The sequence below is a fragment of the Rattus rattus genome, chromosome X (assembly GCF_011064425.1).
Source record: "Rattus rattus isolate New Zealand chromosome X, Rrattus_CSIRO_v1, whole genome shotgun sequence".
Taxonomy (NCBI): domain Eukaryota; kingdom Metazoa; phylum Chordata; class Mammalia; order Rodentia; family Muridae; genus Rattus; species Rattus rattus.
In genome coordinates, this window is record NC_046172.1 from 18,378,260 (window position 1) to 18,401,550 (window position 23,291).

At 38.1% G+C, this 23,291-nt stretch overlaps 1 protein-coding gene across 1 annotated transcript in view; it reads left to right on the forward strand.

Annotated features, from left to right (window-relative positions):
- The first annotated feature begins 1,772 nt into the window (after positions 1 to 1,772).
- The window catches only part of Rragb (Ras related GTP binding B), a 32,383-nt gene continuing 10,864 nt past the window's right edge, over positions 1,773 to 23,291 (forward strand). Inside the window, 9 exon segments of the mRNA XM_032889620.1 lie at positions 1,773 to 2,412; positions 3,187 to 3,220; positions 5,795 to 5,894; positions 10,491 to 10,574; positions 12,398 to 12,464; positions 14,353 to 14,575; positions 19,494 to 19,589; positions 21,701 to 21,759; positions 21,761 to 21,818. Of these exon segments, the coding sequence (XP_032745511.1) occupies positions 2,321 to 2,412; positions 3,187 to 3,220; positions 5,795 to 5,894; positions 10,491 to 10,574; positions 12,398 to 12,464; positions 14,353 to 14,575; positions 19,494 to 19,589; positions 21,701 to 21,759; positions 21,761 to 21,818 (813 nt within the window). The 5' untranslated portion in view covers positions 1,773 to 2,320.

The window sequence follows — 23,291 nt, forward strand, 5'->3', positions numbered from 1 at the left end:
TTCTTTATGCTGTTCCTTTGTTTACCCATCAAATGGTTAACATCTCAGCCAATTTCTGTAAGTCTCATCTCTATTCAATTTCCCAAAACGACCCTGCTTTTCCAACACCGATAATAGACTACAACAGCTGGGATAGTTCCTCATATATGCAACTTATCACCAACTTCTATAGACTGATTGGTGTCCTTGCCTACTCTTGTCTCTTACTCATGGCTCCATAGAATTTTTGTCTTCTATCTATAAAGAATTTTCCTAGCTGTGCTCTGGTTTCCTTTCCTCCTCCTCTCCAGAAATTTCACAGCAATTGTTTCCCCTCTTTTCATTGACTTTACTCCCTGAAAATGTTTAGGCATGCTCCTTCTCAAAATACACAGATGTGTAATGGGGGTTATCGTACATCATTCTCCTTTCTGTTATTAATCAGAAAGTCCTTAATGTATTTGTTCCTATCTTTATACAAACAGTACTCAGTAAATACCAAGGATATACTCACATTCTGGTCTGTGAACCTAGTGCATAGCAGAACATTTTTCAAAAGAAAGTGCTTATCCTTACAGCATTGAAATAGAACTTCTGTACTCAGAGATCAAATAAACAAGATTATTACTGTGTCAATAAGTATTATACTCTACACAAAGAACTACAGGCAGCCAAAGAATACTCAAAGCAGGAGAAATAGTTTTCCACAGGAAAGAATACACTGATTGGTTTTCCAATACCAAGTGCTCAGCCCTGAAAACATATAAATACTATTATTATACCAACTGAGCAGGTTATATTTAGGAATATCTATGTACAGACATGTATGTTCATGTAACAACAACTAATGAAGAGCGAAGCTACGACTTTGAAAGAGCAAGGAGGGTTGGTTATATGAGAGGGTTTGGAGGGAGGAAAGGGAAAGAAATGAAGTGTCTATAATATAATCTCAAGAACAAAAGGAAAAGAACAAAGGAATATTATGAAGTAAAAAGCATACGACCGGAAGTGACTACTGCAGATACAAAAGACCCATACTCTAATAGAATGTGCGTCGGGAAGACCTCTAGTGAACATTACTGTATGCTAAGAAAGTTGAGGCCATTGCAAACTGTGAATGACAAAGTCAGTCTTTTAAAAGACAACTCCTTTCCTCAGCCTGTTTCCTTGGTATCACATTTAAGACACTTCAAGACTAAGATGCTTTTAGGTCATTGAGGTTGGAACTCGCTGGGTTGAGATTTGAGAGCTGGCTGACAAATCGCTTATTTTCCACATAAAACTCTGCATGAACAAGTATCACATGGTCATCAGGAAATTTAAAAATTCGTTGGCAACCTTTAAAAGTTAAGCGGTGAACGTGTTAAACCCTCTGTGTTTCTGGACGTGGCAATAACAACTTATTGAGAGTTTCCTATGGGAAAGACAGTTTAAAGCACTTTAGATGTATTGCCTTTTGAATGACTAGAACTGTCATAAGGATTAACGGGAAGAAAAGTTACCAGAAATGCAAAAATGCACAGGGCCCTAATCATAAGGAGCAGGGAAAACAGCTACCCAGCAGGTGCTGAAATTGCAACCTTCTCCTTTAACTCTGAGCAGCGGGTGGGCGGGGCCGTGTCCATCAGTGTCTAGGTGCCCGCAGGCCGCCCTGAGGGCCAATGGCGCGGAAATGAGAGCCCGAGCCACGTGATGGCGGGTGGCACTCTGGCTTTCCTAAAGCAGTCTCTATGGTATTCTTCCAAGCAAACCCAGGGCCCCCCCAAAAGGGTAGCGGCACGTGACAGGCCCTGGGACTACGGCAGGTTCCCACGTGATCCTGGCCTGCAGTAGCGTGGTTGCAGTGAGGTTCTTGCGCTCCTGAAGGGCGGGCGCGGAAGTAAGAGCATCCTCAGGCGGTCTGTGACTGGCAGCGAGGTCGAGAGGAGCCACCAGGCAGTGACCGTTTTGCTTCTGCAGCTCGGCTCAGCTCATTCCGTTATCTCAGCCTTTGCAGTCTGCACAGAAGCTGACCAAGTTACCTTTGGGTCTTGAGACCTGGGAGAGTGAGGCCCAAACTCGGGACCAACTCCTCATCCACCTTGCCCTCCCTCTCCTCCATCTCTTCCTTTGCATGCACGAATCGCTTGCTCCTTTGGGCTGGCTTGCTCGGCTGTGCCTGGAGACTAAGTTCGGGTCGGTAAAGGTAACTGTGGGAAAAGCGGCCCCCCAGTGGACAAAGGCGGAGGCAGGGATAGAGCAGGCCCCGCGGGCCCTGGGCGCTGAGCATAGGCAGTAGAGAAGGTGAGCCAGAAGAACAGTACTGCGGATTTAGAAGGCACTGTGAAGGACTTGTTGCGCGATGGAAGAATCTGACTCCGAGAAAAAGACGGAGAAAGAGAATGTGGGCCTAAAAGTGGAGCCTCCTCTAGGGGAGCCGGAAGGATCGCTTGGGTGGGTGAAGGGGATTATGCTGCACCTGGGAGGGAGGGCATGTTAATTGTAGAGAGTATTGTGAGATGCAACAACCCCTAACCTGCAGTGATGAATTGCTTTAATTTACCGATATGGGTGATTGATATTATGCTCTTGATGACGGAAAACAGAATAGAAACAGCCCTTTGCCTGGAGCTGAGATTCCTGGTTTATGCGTAGTGTTCTAATTGAGACAGTTCTGAGTTGTTTTGTGTTTTCCATAAAGGTTATTTGATGTTATCACCTTGTTGATGATAGAAAAAGAGAGGACAGGCATTTGCTGACCAATGGCGTTAATGCGATATGCTTATTTTAAGAGCTGCGTTATATGTACTTTGTGCCTTTAATGAATGAAATATGGCTTGGAAGGACGATTGAAGGTCCAAAGATGTTTCTAGATTTGAAAAATAAGGAGATGGATTTTAAAAATAGCATTCGAATATGAAAATACTGTTTGATTTATAAAAGTACCCAGGATGTTGCTTCGGCTTTATGACAAAATATCAAATCTTGAATTTAAATGGTCTATATTCCTAAATATGTCTTCCTAGGAAGCATCTCCTGAGCTGATGAAGGAAACAGGGAACATAAACTCAGCTTTATAATTTAGGAAAATGAAGACTTCTGAAACGAGGTCTCATCCATTCTTAGCTGTTTTAAAGAATATTCTGCATCTCTCTGTTTACTTGTCTCCCCTCCCCCCCCAAAGGCAATTAGATCACAGAAACACTATCTTTTGGTTTATATCTACAGGTGGGCAATGCCAAATGCAGCCATGAAGAAAAAGGTAAGATGTGTTAGGTACATCAGTAACATGAAGGAAAAGGTAAGGAGCTGCAGTTCAGGAAATCTGGCTTTTTCTGGACTATGGCAAGAATCTACGTGGTCTTTGATACACTCGTCCCTTTATTTACTATCAGATTTACTTTGTCTAAAATTAATCTCATGGAGTCAAGACATATACAAATATTACACAGCCCTCTGTGTGTGTACTGATTCTTTTACCCAAATCAAACGTTACGTGAATTTTTTTTTCTAACCGGAATTTGATGTTCTTTGCTTTGCATTTTTATTGGGACTTAGACAGTATCCCTAGGAATGTAGCTTGGAAGCATATTTCTTGACCTTTGGGATTTGGTATCATTTGTGACATGCTGGTAATAACCTTCATAGGGCTATTAGGAAGTTTACATGAATAAACACCCTGTACACCACAAACATAATTATCCTTGCCATGGAAGGATGAAAAAGTTCCCGTATTTTTAGCCTGACTTCATCTAAAATTCAATTCTGGGCCTCGAGTTTGCTAGGAGGATGTTTTTGATGAATGCCTGAAGTTGCTGTCAACAAGGATGCCTAAAAAATGCCAGAAATCTCTACATAATTAGGAGGGAGAAAGTATGTAGAAAGAAAAGCTTAAGAACTGTGGAAGGGAGAAAGGGGACAAACTGCCATTTTCTTTAATGGTTCTGCAATGCACATGCATTGAAGGATCAGCTTTTACCCCCAGAAATAGATATAGTTATTGCTTAATTAATTTTTAGTTAATTTAGTTATTTTTTTTTGCAAAGGACAAGGAAAACGTCCATATTAATTTTAGACTAGCTAAGCAATTACATTTTCTTAGGTAAAGCTGGATATCTAAATTGTTGAGCTGAATAAACCCATGTCCAGTATGTTTTCATTAAAGCTCCTTATATTTGTAATCAGACATTTGGATAAGATACATTAGGATTGAAGGTAGAATAGATATCTCTTTCACTTGAAAAGGAAAGTTAACGGAACTGTATCTCATAAATGCTGTGCTTAAAAGGGCTCAGAAAGTCATGTTTACTCTGTTTCCTTGTACTGCAAGATTATATGGCTTTGTTCACAGGTGTTTTTCTTTTGCTAAATCCTAACACAAGAAAGATGTCTGTAAAGTCTTGCTCTCAACCAGAGTCCTTGCATTTTTGTTTTAATGGCTCATTCTTTCTTTTGATAAGTGCATTTCAAGCTTTTGTTGCATGTTAGGTACTGGAGATAATACAGTGCACAAAGGATACGAAGACACTCCCTCTCTCCTTCCAATGTTGCCAGTCTTGGGTCAGACAGTCTTGTGAGTTACCCAAAGAAGGGACTGCAGAGCTTTATGGTCTGCAATGATATAGTAGTACCACTGAGGGGCAGGCAAGATACCAGTCAGCCTGAGCCTAAGCCTAAGTTCTCAACCTTCCTAATGCTGTGACCCTTCAGTTACAGCTCCTCGTGTTGTGGTGACCCTCTACCACAACATTATTTTCATTACTACTTCATAACTGTAATTTTGTACTGTTACAAATCACAATGTAAATATCCTTGTGAAAGGGTTGTTTGACTCCCCGAAGGGGTTGCAACCTACAGGTTGAGGAATGCTGGCCTAAGGCATTTTAGGTCAGAGAAACTTTATAGGGAGGATACTGGGGATTGAAACCAGGTTTCACTTGTATTAGGTAAGTACCCTAGTACTGAGCTACAACCCCAGCTCCAGAGAAAATTCCCAAGATGATTTTTGAATCAAGTTTGGAAGGATAAGTTGAAAGGATAAGTTGAAGGATAGTAGAAAGAAGAATAAAGGATGGTAGAAAATACAGGGTAAATCCAGGACTCCCTAAATGCCTGGAAGCAAAGAGACTTCAAGCCATTCAGTTAAATGTAAATGAATGCGAAAAGTTCCAGGCTAGGCGAATCAAAAGGTAAAGACAGTAGTAAATAAGCAAAGTCATGAATGGTCTTATGTGTAATTTAAGTGTCCAGTTTTATAGGGCATGAGAAAATTAAGAAGAGACAAATTAATGAAATAAAAATTATAGAAATGGGTTGGGGATTTAGCTCAGTGGTAGAGCGCTTGCCTAGCAAGCGCAAGGCCCTGGGTTCGGTCCCCAGCTCCGAAAAAAAGAAAAAAGAAAAAAAAATTATAGAAATATGTAGAAGGGATGAAATCATGGGCTGAAATGAAAACAAAAACCTGACCTTAAACAGAGAAATAGGAAGAACTTTTCAGTTGTACTATATGAAATCTGCTTGTTAGAGATCCTTAGATTATAAGAGAATAGGGTTGCTTTAGTATTAAAGTGGTATTTTTCTAATGTAGTTCTAGATAAATATTATGTATAATAACAAACCACAGTTTTATTGCTAAAATGATGTGTAACTCATAACAGGTAAGTGCTTGGCTGTTGAAATGTTATCACCATTGGCTGGGGAATGGTTTAATTCCAGGTATCCATACTGGTCATTGATACTTACACATCTGTAAAATGCCAACTACAGAAGAGAAATGGCTCCCTTTATACTAGATTTGCTCTAGACTTGCTGACTTTTTTTCTTACTTTGTCCTTAGGTGCTGTTGATGGGTAAAAGTGGATCTGGTAAGACCAGCATGAGGTCTATTATCTTTGCAAATTATATTGCCAGAGACACACGTCGTCTTGGTGCAACAAGTAAGATGTTTCATCCTATTGTAAAGTGAGGTGACTTGGCTGTTAATAATCTGCATAACACACTTGATTGCAGCAGCTTGAGAATGCACAGGTTGATGAATTTGCTTTGGAGCATGCTTTCCCTTTTTGCATTTCTCAGAATGTGTGTGTGGCCTAATTCTGATTTTTATCGCTCACTATCCTGGGGAGCTGCTTCCCTTTCTAGATTGCTTGTGAAGTGGAATGTTCTCAGCTAACTTCCTGTGTATCCTGCTGTTTCTTAGGCAAGGATAGGGACTCTTTGCCTGCTTATTTTGTGGGGAGAATGCTTGTTTATAACTTTTCACACCAAGGGGAAAATCATTGGTCTTAACTAGAGTACATTAAAACCTAATATGGTTTTAATACAGGAGTTAGTTTTTGTCTTTATTCCAAGGTAAACACAGGGATAGTAAGGAGAGAGGTATACCTGTTCCGCACTCTGCTCTTTTTTTTTAATACACATAGGTCTTCTCCTTGGAACATCTACTCTGAGTTGGGAAATATCTTATTGATCTTTATGGCTAGAATCTTAATATAGACTTTCTTGGCTATAATGGCTACCAGAACAATGAATGGAGGATCCTGGGAGTGCCCTATTCTGATGCAGATTGTCATTTCATTCTGAAGCATCGAAGCATTTCTGAATTCTGCCTTTGTTCTTGGCTTCTGGGTGAGGGCGGGCATTGCTCTGCCTAGCCTTCAGATTACAATCTGGGATGCTAATACGTTCAGTACTTTTAGCAACAAGTTAGCACTGTTCAGGTGCCCCAATCTGGTTTCAAGCCCATCATATTCCAGACTCTGGGATACAAAGGGAGAGGAAACTTATTTCTATTTGGGGGCTTGGAGTATAGTGTAGACTTCTATAACTAGAGCAGTTTTGGTGATCAGAAAACTATTTTCTAGATAGATTTTCTTTCTTTCTCTCTTCCTTCCTTTCTTTCTTTCTTTCTTTCTTTCTTTCTTTCTTTCTTTCTTCTTTCTTTCTTCCTACTATGGTTCTCTTCGGTTCTGTACAAATATTTGAGAACACTCAATATCTTAATTTATCTTACCCATTCTCTACCTCCCAAATTTTGTTATCCTTACCTTAAACATCTCTGGTTCCTCATGGGACATACTTTTAAAATGTTTCTAAGGACTTCTTTTTTTTCTTTTTTTCGGAGCTGGGGACTGAACCCAGGGCCTTGTGCTTGCTAGGCAAGCGCTCTACCACTGAGCTAAATCCCCAACCCCCCTTCTAAGGACTTCTTATAAGACTTGATGCAGGTGTGGTCTAATCAGGGCAGGATGTGCCTACTACATCTCTGATTCTGGGCATTACTTTGCTGTTAGCATGATGAAATCCTACCTTCTTGTTTTAGAGCAATCTTCATTTTACTGAATAATAATGAAAGCCACAACTCATCTTTGCCTATGTTTTATTGAAGCATACGCCATCCTTGTATGTATTTTAATGAAGCATACACATCCTCTTGTTCTTGTACAGGTCATATTTTGAACTCAATAATTAAGCCTTACTTAGATGGCTCATGTTTCTTTTTTGAAATCCACACCATTGGGTTGCAGTTTTCTTGTGCATAATACAAAGGATTTTTAGCTACTTATTCTCTCATTTGATATGTTAGCTGTCCTTCATAGCTATATACAGTTCTATATTTGATAAGTATCTAAGTTATTGTCAAAAATGTTGGTCAAGATAGTTTCCTATCTTGTCATACTTGTAGCTGACATCTAGCCTCTAAAAGTGTACTTGTCCAAATGTTTTTCTGTCTTGTGCCTTGATTTCATATTCAATTTTTTTCTCTTTTAGATTAAATATATAGGGCTAGTATCTGTGTGGTTTCAGTAAAGATGCTTATTAAACTACTGTAACTTTTATGCCCTCCCTCATTTGCTCTAGTTTTCAATTATCTTTATTCTAATAGTCAATGAGAGTATAACTTAAAAATTAATCACATTCAGCCAGTAAGTGTCAGTGTTGGAATAACAGTTTGTACTCTTCTTTTTATTATGACAAAGTTTGTCTACATTACACGACTCGTCAATTCCTGGAAGACCTTTTCTTCATACTTTAAATTCTATTTGCTTTGTTGAAACATCTTTTCTCACTATCACGGATATTCCTGTTTCTAATTTATCAACAGAGTTGGTTTATTACCCTGAATCCAGTGAATAGTCTCACAAAAAGAATTTCAGAATTCCTGAAATTACTATAAATACTTTGGCATAATCCACCAGCATTATTATGAGCATAATGGTTTAAATTTAAATTATATAATCCTAGTCACTAAAACAGACTATATATTTGTCAAGTATATATCTGGAAGTATTTCTTGCTGGATAATGTCAGTGGGATGGGGTTCTCGCCCCTAAAGATATGTCATGTTGGGCTGGAGAGATGGCTCAGTGGTTAAGATCACTGACTGCTCTTCCAGAGGTCCTGAGTTCAAATCCCAGCAACCACATGGTGGCTCACAACCACCTGTAATAGGATCTGATGCCCTCTTCTGGTGTGTCTGAAGACAGCTACAGTGTACTTACATTTAATAAATAAGTAAATATTTTTTAAAAAAAAAGATATGTCATGTAGTAAATTGACTGGTAACACTTGGTTAGTATTACCTGAATTTTCTTAAAGATAGTAAAAAATATATGAAAAATATTGGTCTTAATGTTTTAGCATATTGCCATTAATGAGTTTGTCACTAATGAAGAAAGGTCTGTGTTTGTTGCTAAATGTGTGAAATGGTTCAGAATATATGTAGTGCATTACTTTGTATTCGTTATCCCTTTTGATGCAGTTACTGATTTGCTTTAAAGGTAGTAAACAAGAATACTACTTTTAAAATATTGTTTGCCTTTAATGTGTTAATGTTTTCCCGGTTTGTCATTCCTGAAAAAAAGTCAAGTTTTATTTTGTTAAATTTAAAGCCTCCTGAACTTTGAAATTTTAAGTAGAGTAATGATGATATTATTAATTTACTAGATAAACATTAAAATGTGTTTTTGGAATGGTAAATTCGTCACTAAAATGATTATGAAATATTTTAGTCTCAAACACTGTTGACAACTCCAAGATTTCCTATCTTCTCAAAATTCTGTTCTCTTGGCTTTTTATTTAATGCTTCATTACCCTGATTTTCTTCCTTTGCATTTAACCACCCCTCCCTGCTTTAAAAAGATGAGTTAATCTTTATAATGTTTTCTTCTTTCTGCCCCATAAGTGAATTTGATTCCCCAAAGCTCTGTTTTTCTTTATTCTTTTCAGTTGCTCCAATAATAACAGAGCAGGAAGGTTATAGGAGAACCAAAGGGGACATACAGGAAACATAAACTTTAACAGGGAAGCAAGAAATGGGGCTTATATATAAAATGTCTTATAAGCCAAGAAAGGTTGTCAACCTATGAGAGATTTTTAAACAAAAAAGTGAGCATGGTCAGACTTACATTTTTAATTCAAAATAATACTTGTGAAAGCTTTGAACATTATTTAAGTATAAAATGTTCATTTTTATTCTTCATTGTCAAGCCAACTTTCTAGAGACAACCACCATTAGTAATTCTGGGTTACTATTCTGGCCTTCTTAGTGTCTACAATCATGGATGTGTAAGTCTTTTTAAAGACTGGTATAAAACTCAGCAATTGGGAGACATCACTGTGTCTGTAATGTGGATACAGGTTGGAGTGATGCAAGGCTAGAAAGTGGTACTACTTATAAGCCAGAGGACTGGTTTTCACTAGACTTCCACACTTCTGGTGGCTGGAACTCAGAAATTTCAAGATTTCTGAACTGCGAAGTAAATTTCTATAGTTTTCAAAAACTTTAAGGGATGGCAGGGGCTTTATTTGGACTGGGGTGGAGGTAGTAGCTATGGTGCAAAGCTACTGAGCTGAAGGATCTGCTTAAGCAGCAGAATCAACAGGACTTCTGGGGACTCGGAGGGAATTGTGAGGGGGAGAAGAATGAAAGGATGAACGGTTTTATATTAGGCAGCTGGCTAAATTCACTAAAGTGGAGAACACTGAAAAGGAGCAGATTTGTTGGAATGAAAGGAAAGATGAGCTATGTTGGATATACTGAGCTTGGGATATTTATAGTACAGACAAAGTATATGAGTCAGAAAAATAGTAGAGAAATGTGCACTAGTGTTGCCTAGTTAGTATCTACATGATAAATGTAATATTATGACAGTTATCTTGCTTTGGGGAAGTCTACTTTGAATCCCTAAGAACAATAACGTTTATGGGACAGAAAGAAGAATAGGAACCCATGAGGGAGGAGCTTCCAAAGATTTTGTAACTGTGATGCCAGAGCCCAAGAGAGAAGAATTAATTTTCAGGAGAACAGAGTAATCAACAGTGTCATACTGTAGAAAGTGAGACAAGGACTAAAAAGTCCTCTGGATTTGGCAGTGGGGCCAATAGTCACTTGAGAACTGTTTCTGTAATATGGGAGTAGAAACCAGATTTCTATCCCATATGGCCCATATCTAAAGAGTCACTGAATCCTGTCGCTTCTTTTGTTATTGTCTTTCCCTTTCTCAGTAGCACTTCTTTCCATTTTTTTTTAGTACTAGACCGTATACATAGTCTTCAAATTAATAGCAGTTTGAGCACCTACTCTCTCGTAGACTCTGTTGGAAATACAAAGACATGTAAGATATGATTCCTTTTCCAAGGAGGGGGAAGTAAAGGGGACAAAGGAAGTAGTTTGAGCATCTGCTATGTGCCAGGCACTTTATGTATATAGCTCTTTGAATCCTCACAGCAATCCTGTGAGGTCAATACTACGTTCTTTTTTTAACAGAAGTAGAAGCTAATTCTAAAAGCTTTCTTGACTTGCCTAAGGACATTCAAAGATAGAGCTATTATATAAACTAAAGTCTGTATGGTTTCCTTTCTCATGATGGTTTGTATCTATACATTATGAGATGATAAAATTGTAGAAAAGTAGATAGCAGTTAGTTTAGGTAACAACTTAGAGATAGACACAGGAAATATTACTATGTGATTAAATTAATGATCACGCTAATTATGTCGAATAAAATTGCTAAATGCTGAGAAATATTCCTGATAAAAATCTTCCATTATTCTTTCTTGAGGTTTTTTAGTGCCTGGCAGAGAGTAGTTGCTTAATAAATGTTTAAATGAGTTCTGAGGGAGCGATAATGATAGGTGGGATTTTGGTCAGGGAAAGACGGCTTTTGGAGGAGATGGGAATTAGTCTGGGTTTTAGGATTAACTCTGAAAGGAAGAAGGGGGCTTTGCAGCAAATGTCAGAAAAAGCAATGGATAGTGGGAGAGAACTAAAAAAGCAGAGGTCGCAAACAGCCTGTGTGCTGGATGAGGCCTGTGGGTGCGTTTTCTTTGGCCTGTTTTAGAAAAATTGGAAGTAATAATCTCCTGTAAAAGTTTTCATAATAACCTAGAATCCAGGCTACTATTTAAAATGTTAAAGATCTAGTAAACCTAAGCCAATAATTTTTCATGGAAAGTAAACAATAGTTGAGTAACTGTCACCTCTGTGGGGCCATGGTAGATGTTTACCCTCATATTTAGCAAGCTTTTAATGATATAGGTTTGCTCACATGGCCTGATTTAGCAAGTTTGCGACCCCTGGAAGTAATCCATGTTGAGGACTGGGGAGGTAATAGGGTTGGGGGACTATGAATAAAAATGTCCTGGGCTGAAGTGAGAGGATTTGTTAATATGAATTACTGGGGATTGTAAAGGTAGATTGGAAGCCAAAGTGTGAAGGACCTTGAGTGCACCCCTAATAAAGGCGGAGTAACCATTGAGTGTCGGAATGGGGAGTGACATGTTCAGCAGAAAAGTTAAGAAGATGAACCCCAGGTAGCCTAACGTGGTTGATGTAAAGTCAAAAGACTTTCTTAAAGCATAGGCATGGAGGAGATAAGGCCTTCCTTTGATGTTAAGTGGCTTGGATTATAAAATAGCATTGGGAATTAAGAGATACTACAAAGGACTCAAAGTAAATTGAATGTGTCAGGAGAATCAGAAAGAAAATCAGTAGATGCATTAACTGAAAAGGAAGTTAGTACAGGAGTTAATTCTATTATGTTTTATGTTTGTTTTGTGTTTGCTTTCTGTCTTTAAGTTTTGTTCGGAAGTTGGTGAAAGAATGTGGGTTTGGGAATATCTGTTAAATGGTGTATGTCACTGTCTTGCCTATTAAATTTTAACATTAATATTATAATTGGAGATTGTTTCTGCTTTGGGTACTAAACTACTGAAATTTAAAAATTACTTACACAAGAGCCAATTCCTTAGCATAGGGTAGTATAGGTGCCCACCTTGCCACTAAACCACATGACTAAGCTAAAAATCACCTTCTTGTTATGGCTTTGAGCATTTCACTCCACTTTGGTCCTTCTAAACACCATGGGTTAGTGTTTTGCTTGTCTTAAATGTCATGTTCTTTACTACAAATACTAGACGTGTAACATTTATCTTCCAGTTGATGTAGAACATTCTCATGTTCGATTTCTGGGAAACCTGGTTTTGAACCTGTGGGATTGTGGTGGGTAAGTACTATGTGCCTACTTATTTGTGAAACCGAAGGCAATAATGATGTCATCTAGTATAATCAGCCTGACAAATACACCCAGAAAACTATCATTTGCATAGGTGCACTGGCTAAAACACTTCAGAATTGTCAGCTGATGAATAAAGATCTGTGTTTGTACAACTTGGAAAATGCCTTCTACACAAAACATATTTCAGTAGCTCCAGTATAAGCTCCATATGTATACTACAGAGGACTCAAAGTAAATTGAATGTGTCAGGAGAGTCAGAAAGAAAAGACACATTAACTGAAGAAGAATTTAGTACATATAAGCTCAACATGTATACTACGGGATAGATCATGCCTCTTTTGCACTAGCATAAATTAGCTTTCTTTTTTAGGTTGACTGACATGAGTATTACGTTCTTGGCTATTATGTATTATACCAGACTGTTCTTAGTCATTTTAGTAATTACTTCTAGGTAGTCTTGTCACTGTAGATTGGATTCTGAGCATGTATTTACCTATTGTTGGTTTATGACTAGGGCAATCATAAAAATCTAAGCATAAATTTGCACTTACTGTGCCTCTGTGTCGAAGCAACAGTGCAGAGTGATTACAAGCATAAGTTCTTTGTCTGGGGTATATTATTCAAACCCTCTGTGCTGTGGTTTTGCCTATACAATAGAGCAAAATAACACCCATAGGTTGGTTACGATGATTAAGTTAAAATATATAAAAATATACACTATAGTGTCTTACAAAATAGATGTTGCTGTCTGGTGGGTATATCCCAGCTCCAAACATACAAAATAAGCTCAGTGAGTAGTTTTGGAAGAATAAATAAATAAATAAATAATTTGGGGATAAAAATCTTCCCTCATTGTAATTGCTTCCAATTCTCTATTCTTTGTCAACAGAGTTACACAAGTTCCTTGTTTTTAGGTACTAAAATATGAAATTCCATTTTGTAGATCAAGTATCTGTAATTCAGGGAAAATATAATTCTTCTGAGGTCACACAGCTCTAACTAGTAAGGTGTTGGATTAGAAATTTGTAAACACCACCCCCATATACACCACTAAATGACACTACTAATCTATTGCTATCCAGCTGTTTGAAATCGTTTTGGGAAGTGCCAGCCAACCTAGGAGCAAAGGGTAACATTCTGCTAAAAAGCCATCATTGGAATCATTTTCATAAGTGTAGACTATTTTACTAGTGTTATTTGGCAAATGTTCATTAAGCATGTGCCATGCTTCTTTTAAAAGCTGCAAGACAGTGGGAGATAATATCAGGGGTGATTCTTGTCTAATTGTACAAAGAATGGAACCACTAATCAAGTATAGCATCACGCCTGTGGTAAGTGTTGCAAATGAGAGGGATGTGTTGATAGAGAGCTTACAATGAGGGACTGGCCCAAGGTAGGGACAATTTCTATGAGGATTATGGATTGGATTGAAATGTAAAGAAACAAGCTGAAGTTATAGATGAAAAGGTCAATAAATAGCATGAGTGATCAATACATGTAAAACACTCATGAGTTAAACTGCTAACCACTCGAAGAATGAACAGAAGGTAAGTGTGTTTATAACCAAGGAGAGGCCAGGCTTGGTAAGTATGCAGAGGTGGGTGGATCTTTGTGGGTTTTAGGCTAGCCAGGGCTATGGAGTCTCAGAACAACAGCAATAACAACAACAGCAAAACATAAGAAGAATGGCAGAGGATTTTACAGGATTGCAAGTTATGACTCTGAAGTAGAGTAAGATAAAGCTCACCATAATAGGCTGTTATTTGCTCTTTGAATGAAAGTTTAAGATCATCTTTCACTTGATCAAGCAACAAGAATTCAAGCAGGAGTGACTGAACAGAAGATTTGTTTACTATCTAGACTTTTTTCTTAACAGACAAGACACCTTCATGGAAAATTACTTCACTAGCCAGCGTGACAACATCTTCCGAAATGTGGAGGTTCTGATTTATGTCTTTGACGTGGAGAGCCGTGAACTTGAGAAAGACATGCACTACTATCAGTCATGCCTTGAGGCTATTCTGCAGAATTCCCCAGAAGCCAAAATCTTTTGCTTGGTACACAAAATGGATTTGGTCCAGGAGGATCAGCGAGACTTGGTAAGAAACTGAAAAAGTGATGTATCAAATGATTATCATGCTTTGTAGACTTCCTTTATAAAGTGAAGGTCAATTTATACCATTCTGTATTTCAGACCGAGGTAAGCCTTTGACCATGTCCTTTCACTAAGTAACCTTTATCATTTTAAAAAATAGTTAGCTGTCCCTGTTGTATTACCATAGCTGAAAGGCCCACCAGGAGTAAGATGAAGAGAGGTTACTGCTGTCACTGGATCAATTTAGGAAACCGATATGCACCAGTTCAAGTGTGTACCACATTGTGTCAAAGCACTATTCACAAGCCCTCACAATTGTGACTTAGTATGACTTAGTATGCAGGAGTGTAACTCAAAGATGACTAAGGATAGTAGAGTAGCAAATGTCAACCTTCATTTCCGCAACAAAAACACATAACATTAACTACCTTATAACCCAAAATGTTCCAGGGCTTCAGTATTTAAGAGGTTTGATAAAATTGGCAAATTCTTATCTATCTATGAGATTCTGAGTCTGATAAGATATAGTCTACCTTCAGTTTGTTCAGTATAAAATAAGAGCATTAGATATTAACATTTAAGATAAAAAGGGGCTTTTCTATGTTATAGAGAACCAAGGAAAGGAGTTTTAGAGTATACCAGTTGTATAGAATTTAGTTTCACTTTGGCTTGGAGTTTTGTCTGTTTTGGTTTTTGTTTTGTTTTATTTTAGAGACAGGGTTTGTCTGGCTAGTCCTACCTGTCCTGAAATTCTCTTTGTAGACAGGCTGGCCTCGAACTCATAGAGATCTGCCTGCTTCTGCCTCCCAAGTCCTGGGATTAGAGGCATGAGTCACCACTGCCCAGCCCTTGGTTTGGAGCTTTAAGGAAAGCCTCATACTAAAGGATTTTTGGTCATAACTTTAGTAAGGAAAACATGTTCCGTAACACATAGTGTGTCGGATCCCGTGGAGCTAGAATTACATGTGTGCTGCTAACCCAGAAATGAGCTCCTTTTGAATGTTTTTTTTTTCTTTTCTTTTTTTCGGAGCTCGGGACCGACTTTTGAATGTTTTAATCACCTTTAATTTCTTTTACTGTATTTTAAATGTTCATACAAATATCCTCAACTATATGTTAATATGTATGCTTGAGTCTTCCAGAAAAACAAACCCAGTCAGATGTGTTTGTGTATAGAAAGACAAAGACACATTTCTTTTAAGGAATTAGCTCAACTGATTCTGGAAGCCACTTCTGGAAGTAAGCTGAGATCTGGAGAGCAGGGAAGATGGGCTAGAGACCTGAAAAGAAGAATATACGTAGAGGAGAGGAAAAAATAAAAGTATCCTTATTTCCGGGGTTGGGGATTTAGCTCAGTGGTAGAGCGCTTGCCTAGGAAGCACAAGGCCTTGGGTTCGGTCCCCAGCTCCGGAAAAAAAGAAAGAAAAAAAAAAGTATCCTTATTTCCAAATGGTGTGTTTCTTTACATAAAGGCCCTAAAAACTCCAACAGAAAACTCCTACAGCTATAAATTCATTCAGCAAAGTAGCAGGGTACAAAGTTAACAGAAAGAAATCAGTAGCCTCATAAACAACAAGAAGCATTGATTCCTATATCAATAGATGAGTTGGTATGGTGTACATTTGGTCCTGTCACTGCAACTGCAGTCAGAAACTTTGTCAGTATGTGATACCCCACTTTCCAATAGCCATGTCTTCTACAGAAACTGGTTGGCAACTTGAATGGAATTGTGTCCGCATCCTTCCTATACTTGACCCAGCCTTCTCTTTCATTCCAGGGGTTCTCTGGATTTTCAAAGTGGCACAAATCTGGATGGATGCCAGTTGAGGAGCCATGACATTGTATGATTCATGTTAGGCTTTTGATCATTTGACATAAATTATTTCATTTATGTAGATCAAATAAGAATGTAGTAGATATACCATCTAGTTCATTTATAGGGGCACTAGATCAACTAGGTTTCTGTGAGTTGATACTTTGGCTCTTTTGTCCAATCAAATAAGTTTACCCTCCTTGTATTTGATGATAAAATGTCTCCACATTGCCAGTTACTCTAGCACTAACTTTCCCTTTATTAGGCTTCCCAACTAAGTGGTAGCAATTACCACTGTAAGTTTTGGCCTACAGAAGAAAGTGATCAGAGTGCTGTGGAAGGATGTTAGGGCAGGTTTCCTTTTACAAATTTGTTTCTCATTGGCTTTGTGTTCCCAGTATTGATGAATAGATTGTAGATGACAAGCCTTGAACATTGTCATCTCCCTAAGCACTTAAATTCCTTCCTGTGTAGTAGATCAATGCAGCTCTGACATTATTTAAAAAGACGTTTTTTATGTACGAGCGCTCTCTGTATGTACACCTGCATGCCAGAAGAGGGCGCCAGATCTCATTGATCTTTGTGAGCCATCATGTAGTTGCTGGAATTGAACTCAGGAATTCTGGGAAGAGCAGCGAGTGCTCTTAACTGCTGAGTCATCTCTCCAGCCCCATAGCTCCGGCAGTTAGTATAGATTATGCTTTGATTAATGTCTCAGCCAAGAACTAAACAAACAGAATGCCTTCTTAACTCTTCACCTACAAATCCTCTGCTTATTGCATCCATATCAATAAATTTGGCCTGAGTGAGTGTTAGGCTCCTTCTACCATATTCTACAGCATTCATACCTATTTTCACAGTTATCCCTGTATTTTGGTATATTAGAAAAATCATATAGCTCTTGTAGAGGCTGTGTATTTCACCTTTACAAATCTTCTGATTCTTGAATCTGTATAGTGCTAGAAGGGCTATGGTAGAAATGAATCAAAACTCTTTTGTAGCTACCTCCAAGGAGGCCATTTAGGTTTTTTTTTTTTTTTTTTTTTTTTAAGGAAAAGTTGGATTATGCTTAGATTAGAATGTAGAGGCTGCTTCTATGGGCAGAGTTGAGCATTTAGGCATCCCAACTTCCTCAAGTTTCCTCTATGAGCTCAGTTCCAGTCTCCAAAACCAGTGCCATGCTTTCCAAGCAGGTACCACATGGAGACAGGCATTTAATTTGCACTGTAATTTATCTGATCATGAGATGAGAGTCCAGGTTTACTTTGCAGCAATCACAGGCCTGTGGTTGGAGGAAGTAAAGTATCTTTCAGGGCAAATCTAGGGATTTCAGGTCATCTATATTATGATTGATCTGAATATTCGAATCTGAGCTCATCCTTATCATTGTCCATTTCATACAGCAAAATTAGGATCAGCTAGCAAATCTATTGCTCTCATTTGACAAAAGCAACACATATGTAGTTTAGCAGAACATTATTATGATTCAGGATCTGAATTCCACATCAACTGGGCTCTCTGAGAGTGTCCTCATTGCTGCGAAACTGCATCTTTTAATTTCTTATCTGATTAGAGAGAACTAATCTCCAGTCATATCAAAACCAATTCAGAAAGCTCATCTAAGATTCTACCTAGAATGCTCACCTTTCACCTCTTCTGGAAGTACATTGCCTGAGCCTTTGGTATAGGAGTATAGGTTAAAGACATCTCATTTGAGGAGGAGTATACCAAAGTTTCTCACTCTGGGCACCATGTCCAGCAGCTGTGGGTCTCTGTGAGTTACCATCTACTGCAAGAGGCTTCTTTAAGTTATGGGTATAGCAATATGTTTTAATTTTTAGGGTTTTTTTTTCTTTTTTTTTTTCCGAGCTGGGGACCAAATATGTCTAGGGGGGGTTTCACGTGGATTTTTCCAGTATTCTGGCTCTCACATTCTTCTTCTAGTCCTCTTCTGCAATGTTCCCTGAGCCATAGATCCAGGAACAGTGATGAACTATCTACTGGGACTGGGCTCCTCAAAATATGTTGTGTCCATTTGTGGTCGCTTGTGATGGTCTACATTTGCTGTAAAGAGGGCCTTCATGATTAGGGGTACTAATTACTATCTGTAGGTACAAGGATAAGCTTCAAAATAAAGCAGGGAGTTAATGCTGGTCTATCAAAGTGGCAGTTGTAGATTCTCTCTCTTCTAAGATCCATGACTTCACTACTAGTTAACTAGGTTTCTAGTACCAGGTATGCTTTCCCTCTTTTTGGGCCTTAAGTCCAATTAGACAGTAATTGACTACCTAGTACAAAGTGGTCAGCCCTTAAACCAAATATACACAAACAGCAAAAATGAACACAGCAGGTTGCATTTATATATTTGTGCTGTGTTGTGTGTGTAACAATAACTAAAGGAAAATATCCATTTTTAAAAGGAAAAGGAGACAAAGAAAAGGAGTTGAAGGGGACCTGGGGGGGCTGGTGGGAGGAAAGGGAGGAAAGTAATGCAATTACATTTTTAATTTAAAAGATGTACTTTTTAAAATCAGCAATCCACCCACTAGCGGAAGGTCTGAGTCCATATTTGATATAGATATTTTCTCTGTATAGGTGGGGATGTATACATGGAAACAACTAGCTGGCTAGAGCTTAGTTGCTCATGTGGGTTATAAATGTGTTGTAAATTAATACACTAAACATATATATGCTCACATATGTATGAATAATATATGGTTTAAAAAGAATATGTCTATAATACTGTAGAACTAAATGTATTTTAAGTTGCACAATTTTAATATTGGTATTGCCATATTAAAATTCCCTAGATTTGGTAAATTGGATTATATATGTATTTTTAAGATCTGTATGATAGATTTTACTGTTTAATATAGTGATCTCTATGAGTATTTCACTAAATTTGGATAAGCCTGAAGAAATGTAATAGTCATTAATTACATTTACAATTCTTCTTTGAGAAATAATAATACTCAAGATTCCTATGAAGACAGAGTAAGAGGTCCTGGTCAAAATATGATAAAATAATTAAATCTCAAAAATTTTCAGTGAAAGAGTAGAGCTCATCAGAAAGAGTATGCTCATCAGGTTGTTGGATTTTTTAATTCAGATTTTTAAAGAACGAGAAGAAGACTTAAGGCGTTTATCGCGTCCGTTAGAATGTTCTTGTTTCCGAACATCTATCTGGGATGAAACTCTGTATAAGGTGTGTATGTTTCCTAAGTCTCTACTTTAAGAGCATGAATAAAAGTTAGAAAGATATTAACAAAACTAAAATATTTGGAACAACTTCATATGCATCTAGATTTGTTATACTAAAAAGAAAATAATCTGTAACATTTTGTTCAAAGAACATCAAGCTTAACATCAAAAGATTTTGGTTTTAATCTTAGATCGGGTCAACATTGTCACCAAGTCACACTGAACTTGCCATGTGGATATGATTTATCTGCTTCTACTCTTCTTTGTCATAGCAAAAAGTGTTCTTTAACATCCACCGTGCATTTTGACCCACTGTGATCTCAGTGATTATTGTAGTTGCATCTAACGTGCAGATCCTTCTACATGTTAATGGGATTAACTAATCTGCCTAAATTCAGACAGTCTAAATTAGAAGAAAAATGTTCAGTGGAGAAATGGGAAAAGTGACTCCTAATGAGATGTGATATGTACATTGTATACTGTAAGTCCAGCTTTCATGTCAAATTGGAAATGATATGTTTAGCAGCCAAGCCTCACTGATAACATTGCTGGAATGATCACCACACTGTTTGCAGTTTAGAGCTTATTCTCTCAGTAGTTCTGGGGATGAAGTGGAAGTTACTTAGTGAATGGGCGTTTCTGCTTTCTTCCATTCTCTTAACACCAGTGGTTTAAAGATTAACTACTTTTGTGTCCCCGTTGGTCAGACCGTTCCTTCAGACTGCTTCTGGTATTCACTGACAAGTGACTCTACATAGCACGGGATCGTTCTCTGTACTGGTAACTAGAGCTTCAGTATCAACTCATCTGACAAGCATCTACAACCAGAAGCACAGAACCCTCACTTGCAAGGAAGAAAACCACTGGACTTTTGAAAAATAGCAATTGATTTCTTTAACGACTTCATTTCCCCCCTCAGTATTATGTTTACCCAGGCTCACTCTAATAACATTATTTTGAGATACCTATTTAGGAAGTACTGTTCGAGATTGCTTTGGGCCAAATTTCTCTCAGAGCCCTATTCCCATAGAGCATGTGAAAAAGGATGGGCATGACACACTGGTAGAACCACTGCGGTGTAAAGGATGGCAGTACATAACAGGACCAAAGATAATTGGCCAATCACAACACTGCTGTGAGTGACAATGTCTCTGCTGTGGTTAGCTTTGGTGCCTTCTCCAAGGGAAATGCAATAGTGACATTAACACCCACCTGTGAACTTGGAACACTATGCCTAAGTAATAAGACTAATTGGAGACATGGCACTACTACTGTCCCTTATATCAATGCTGCATAGACCTGACTTAAATTTGTCTGCTATGCTTTATTCAACAAGCATTCATTGTCTATTGGATGCTGTCACATACACAAATGGTTACAATAAGGTTCCTGATGTCTTCTAGGAGACAGAAGAACATAGTACACCTAACCAAACAAATCGGGAGTGAGCGTAAAGGACAGAGAAGTACAAGCACCTTAAGATAATACTAGGAGAGTGAAACCAATTTCATCTGCATGTATTACTGTATTAGTCGTACTCTTGGATGAAGTCAGCTTCACGCAGAGACATTATAGGCCTTTAAAAAATCAAGTGAACCAGTAATTTTTACAGATGTCACCGAACATTTGAAAATTACAATTCCAGTCATTTCTTCTACAGTGACATGTTATATCTTTGAAGGGAGGGGCTACTTGTCATCGTGGCTCTGATATTTTCAGAAAACGGACTCTTAGATGTATGTTTAATATAGCATTACTTCTTTTTAAAGCTGTGTACAATGTTGGACTTCAATATTTGTTGGATGTCTGGATTAGAAGGGTTTTAGCATAACAGATCAAACTTTGCAAATTTTTCCCCAAGGATGTCATTCAATTACTGTTTACTCATGGAAAGAGATTTCCTAAGTGTTTGAACTCTAGAAATTCAACTCAGAGGTGTAAATCAAGTATTACGTTAATTTTCGTCTTTCACTTTTGTTGTATTTAACATCTGTATATTTTTTACCCAATTATCAATGTTTTCTGCTCTCTATATCTTGTGGGGTATTTACTCATTTCAAAGGCCTGGAACTGGCTATCTGTTAGTAATAGTCAATTGTACTTGTCTCCTGTTAGGCTTGGTCCAGCATTGTTTATCAGCTGATTCCCAATGTTCAGCAACTGAAATGAACCTTAATTTGCTGAAATTATTGAGGCTGATGAAGTACTTCTGTTTGAGAGAGCTACCTTTCTGGTAAGGACTTTCCGCTCTCCAACTATATCTCAAACTTCCTTCTTGTAGTCAGAGAATACCGTGTTACTACTTTTAGGAAGAACTACCTCCCTTTAACATAGCATGTATGTTTCTATTAATAAAACGATACCATCCACAGTGGTGTGGAAAAATTCCTTTGGTAAATCACGTTTTAGTAATTAGTAAAATTTATATTTTTGCAGGTATGCCTTGTTAGAACCTTCAGAATAGTTCTAGTAGTAACTATTCAATTCTGATAAATGGCCCCTATTACCCACTGAACTATATTAAGAAATGCACAGCATTTTTCTTTTAAGAAAAACATTGGTAGTTTTACTTTTTTAAAAAAGATTTATTTATTTATTTTATGTACAGCATTCTGCCTGCACATGTGACTGCAGGCCAGAAGAGGGCACCAGATCTCATTACAGATGATTGTGAGCCACCATGTGGTTGCTGGGAATTGAACTCAGGACCTCTGGAAGAGCAATCAGTGCTCTTAACCACTGAGCCATCTCTCCAGCCCTACTTTTCTTATTAATTGAATTTGGCAGAAATATCAGAGTATGCTGTACAGCTGTGAGTGATGCAAAAAACTGTATAATACATACATGTATTTTAAAGAATCCTTTTATATGTATGTATGTGTGTGTGTGTGTGTCTGTCTGTCTGTCTGTCTGTTAGGGGTTGCCACTTGTGTGTTGGTTGCCCATGGAGGCCAGAAGAAAGTATTCAGATTTCTTGGAGCTGGATTTATAGGATTTATGAGCTGCCTGGCATGGGTACTGGGAATCAAACCTGTGTCCCCTGGAACACCAGGAATCACTCTTGATCACTGAGCCATCTCTCCTACCTAATGTATACATTTAAAAATAATATTAATTGTCTTTGGGCAATGGTGGCACACACCTTTGTAAGGCAGAGGCAGCAGATTTCTGAGTTTCAGGCCAGCCTGGTCTATAGAGTGCATTCCAGGACAGCTACACAGAGAAACACTGTCTTGAAAAACCAACAATGGGCTGGAGAGATGGCTCAGTGGTTAAGAGCACTGACTCTTCCAGAGGTCCTGAGTTCAATTCCCAGAAAGCACATGGTGGCTCACAACCATCTGTAATGGGATCTGATGCCCTCTTCTGGTATGTCCGAGGAGAGCAGCAGTGTGCTCACATAAATAAAACAAACAAATAAATCTTTAAAATGGAACAGTGATGGTAAGCAGCAAGCAAACCTTGGCCTGTAAGCCAATGGAAGATAGAGATATATATGTGTAGTTCCCCTCTCTTTCTTTATGAAAACACACTCTTCCTGCTAGATGGGGAAGCTCAGGCTAAGTCCTGAGGACGTCTCTTAGTCAGACCACTGGTACAACTTACTTCCTTGAAATTACTACTCATCCTAATTTGTTCTGGCTAATGTTTATACCAATAAGTAACTAAGCTGTTCTGTTTGTTTTCAGAACTATTCCCTTGCCAT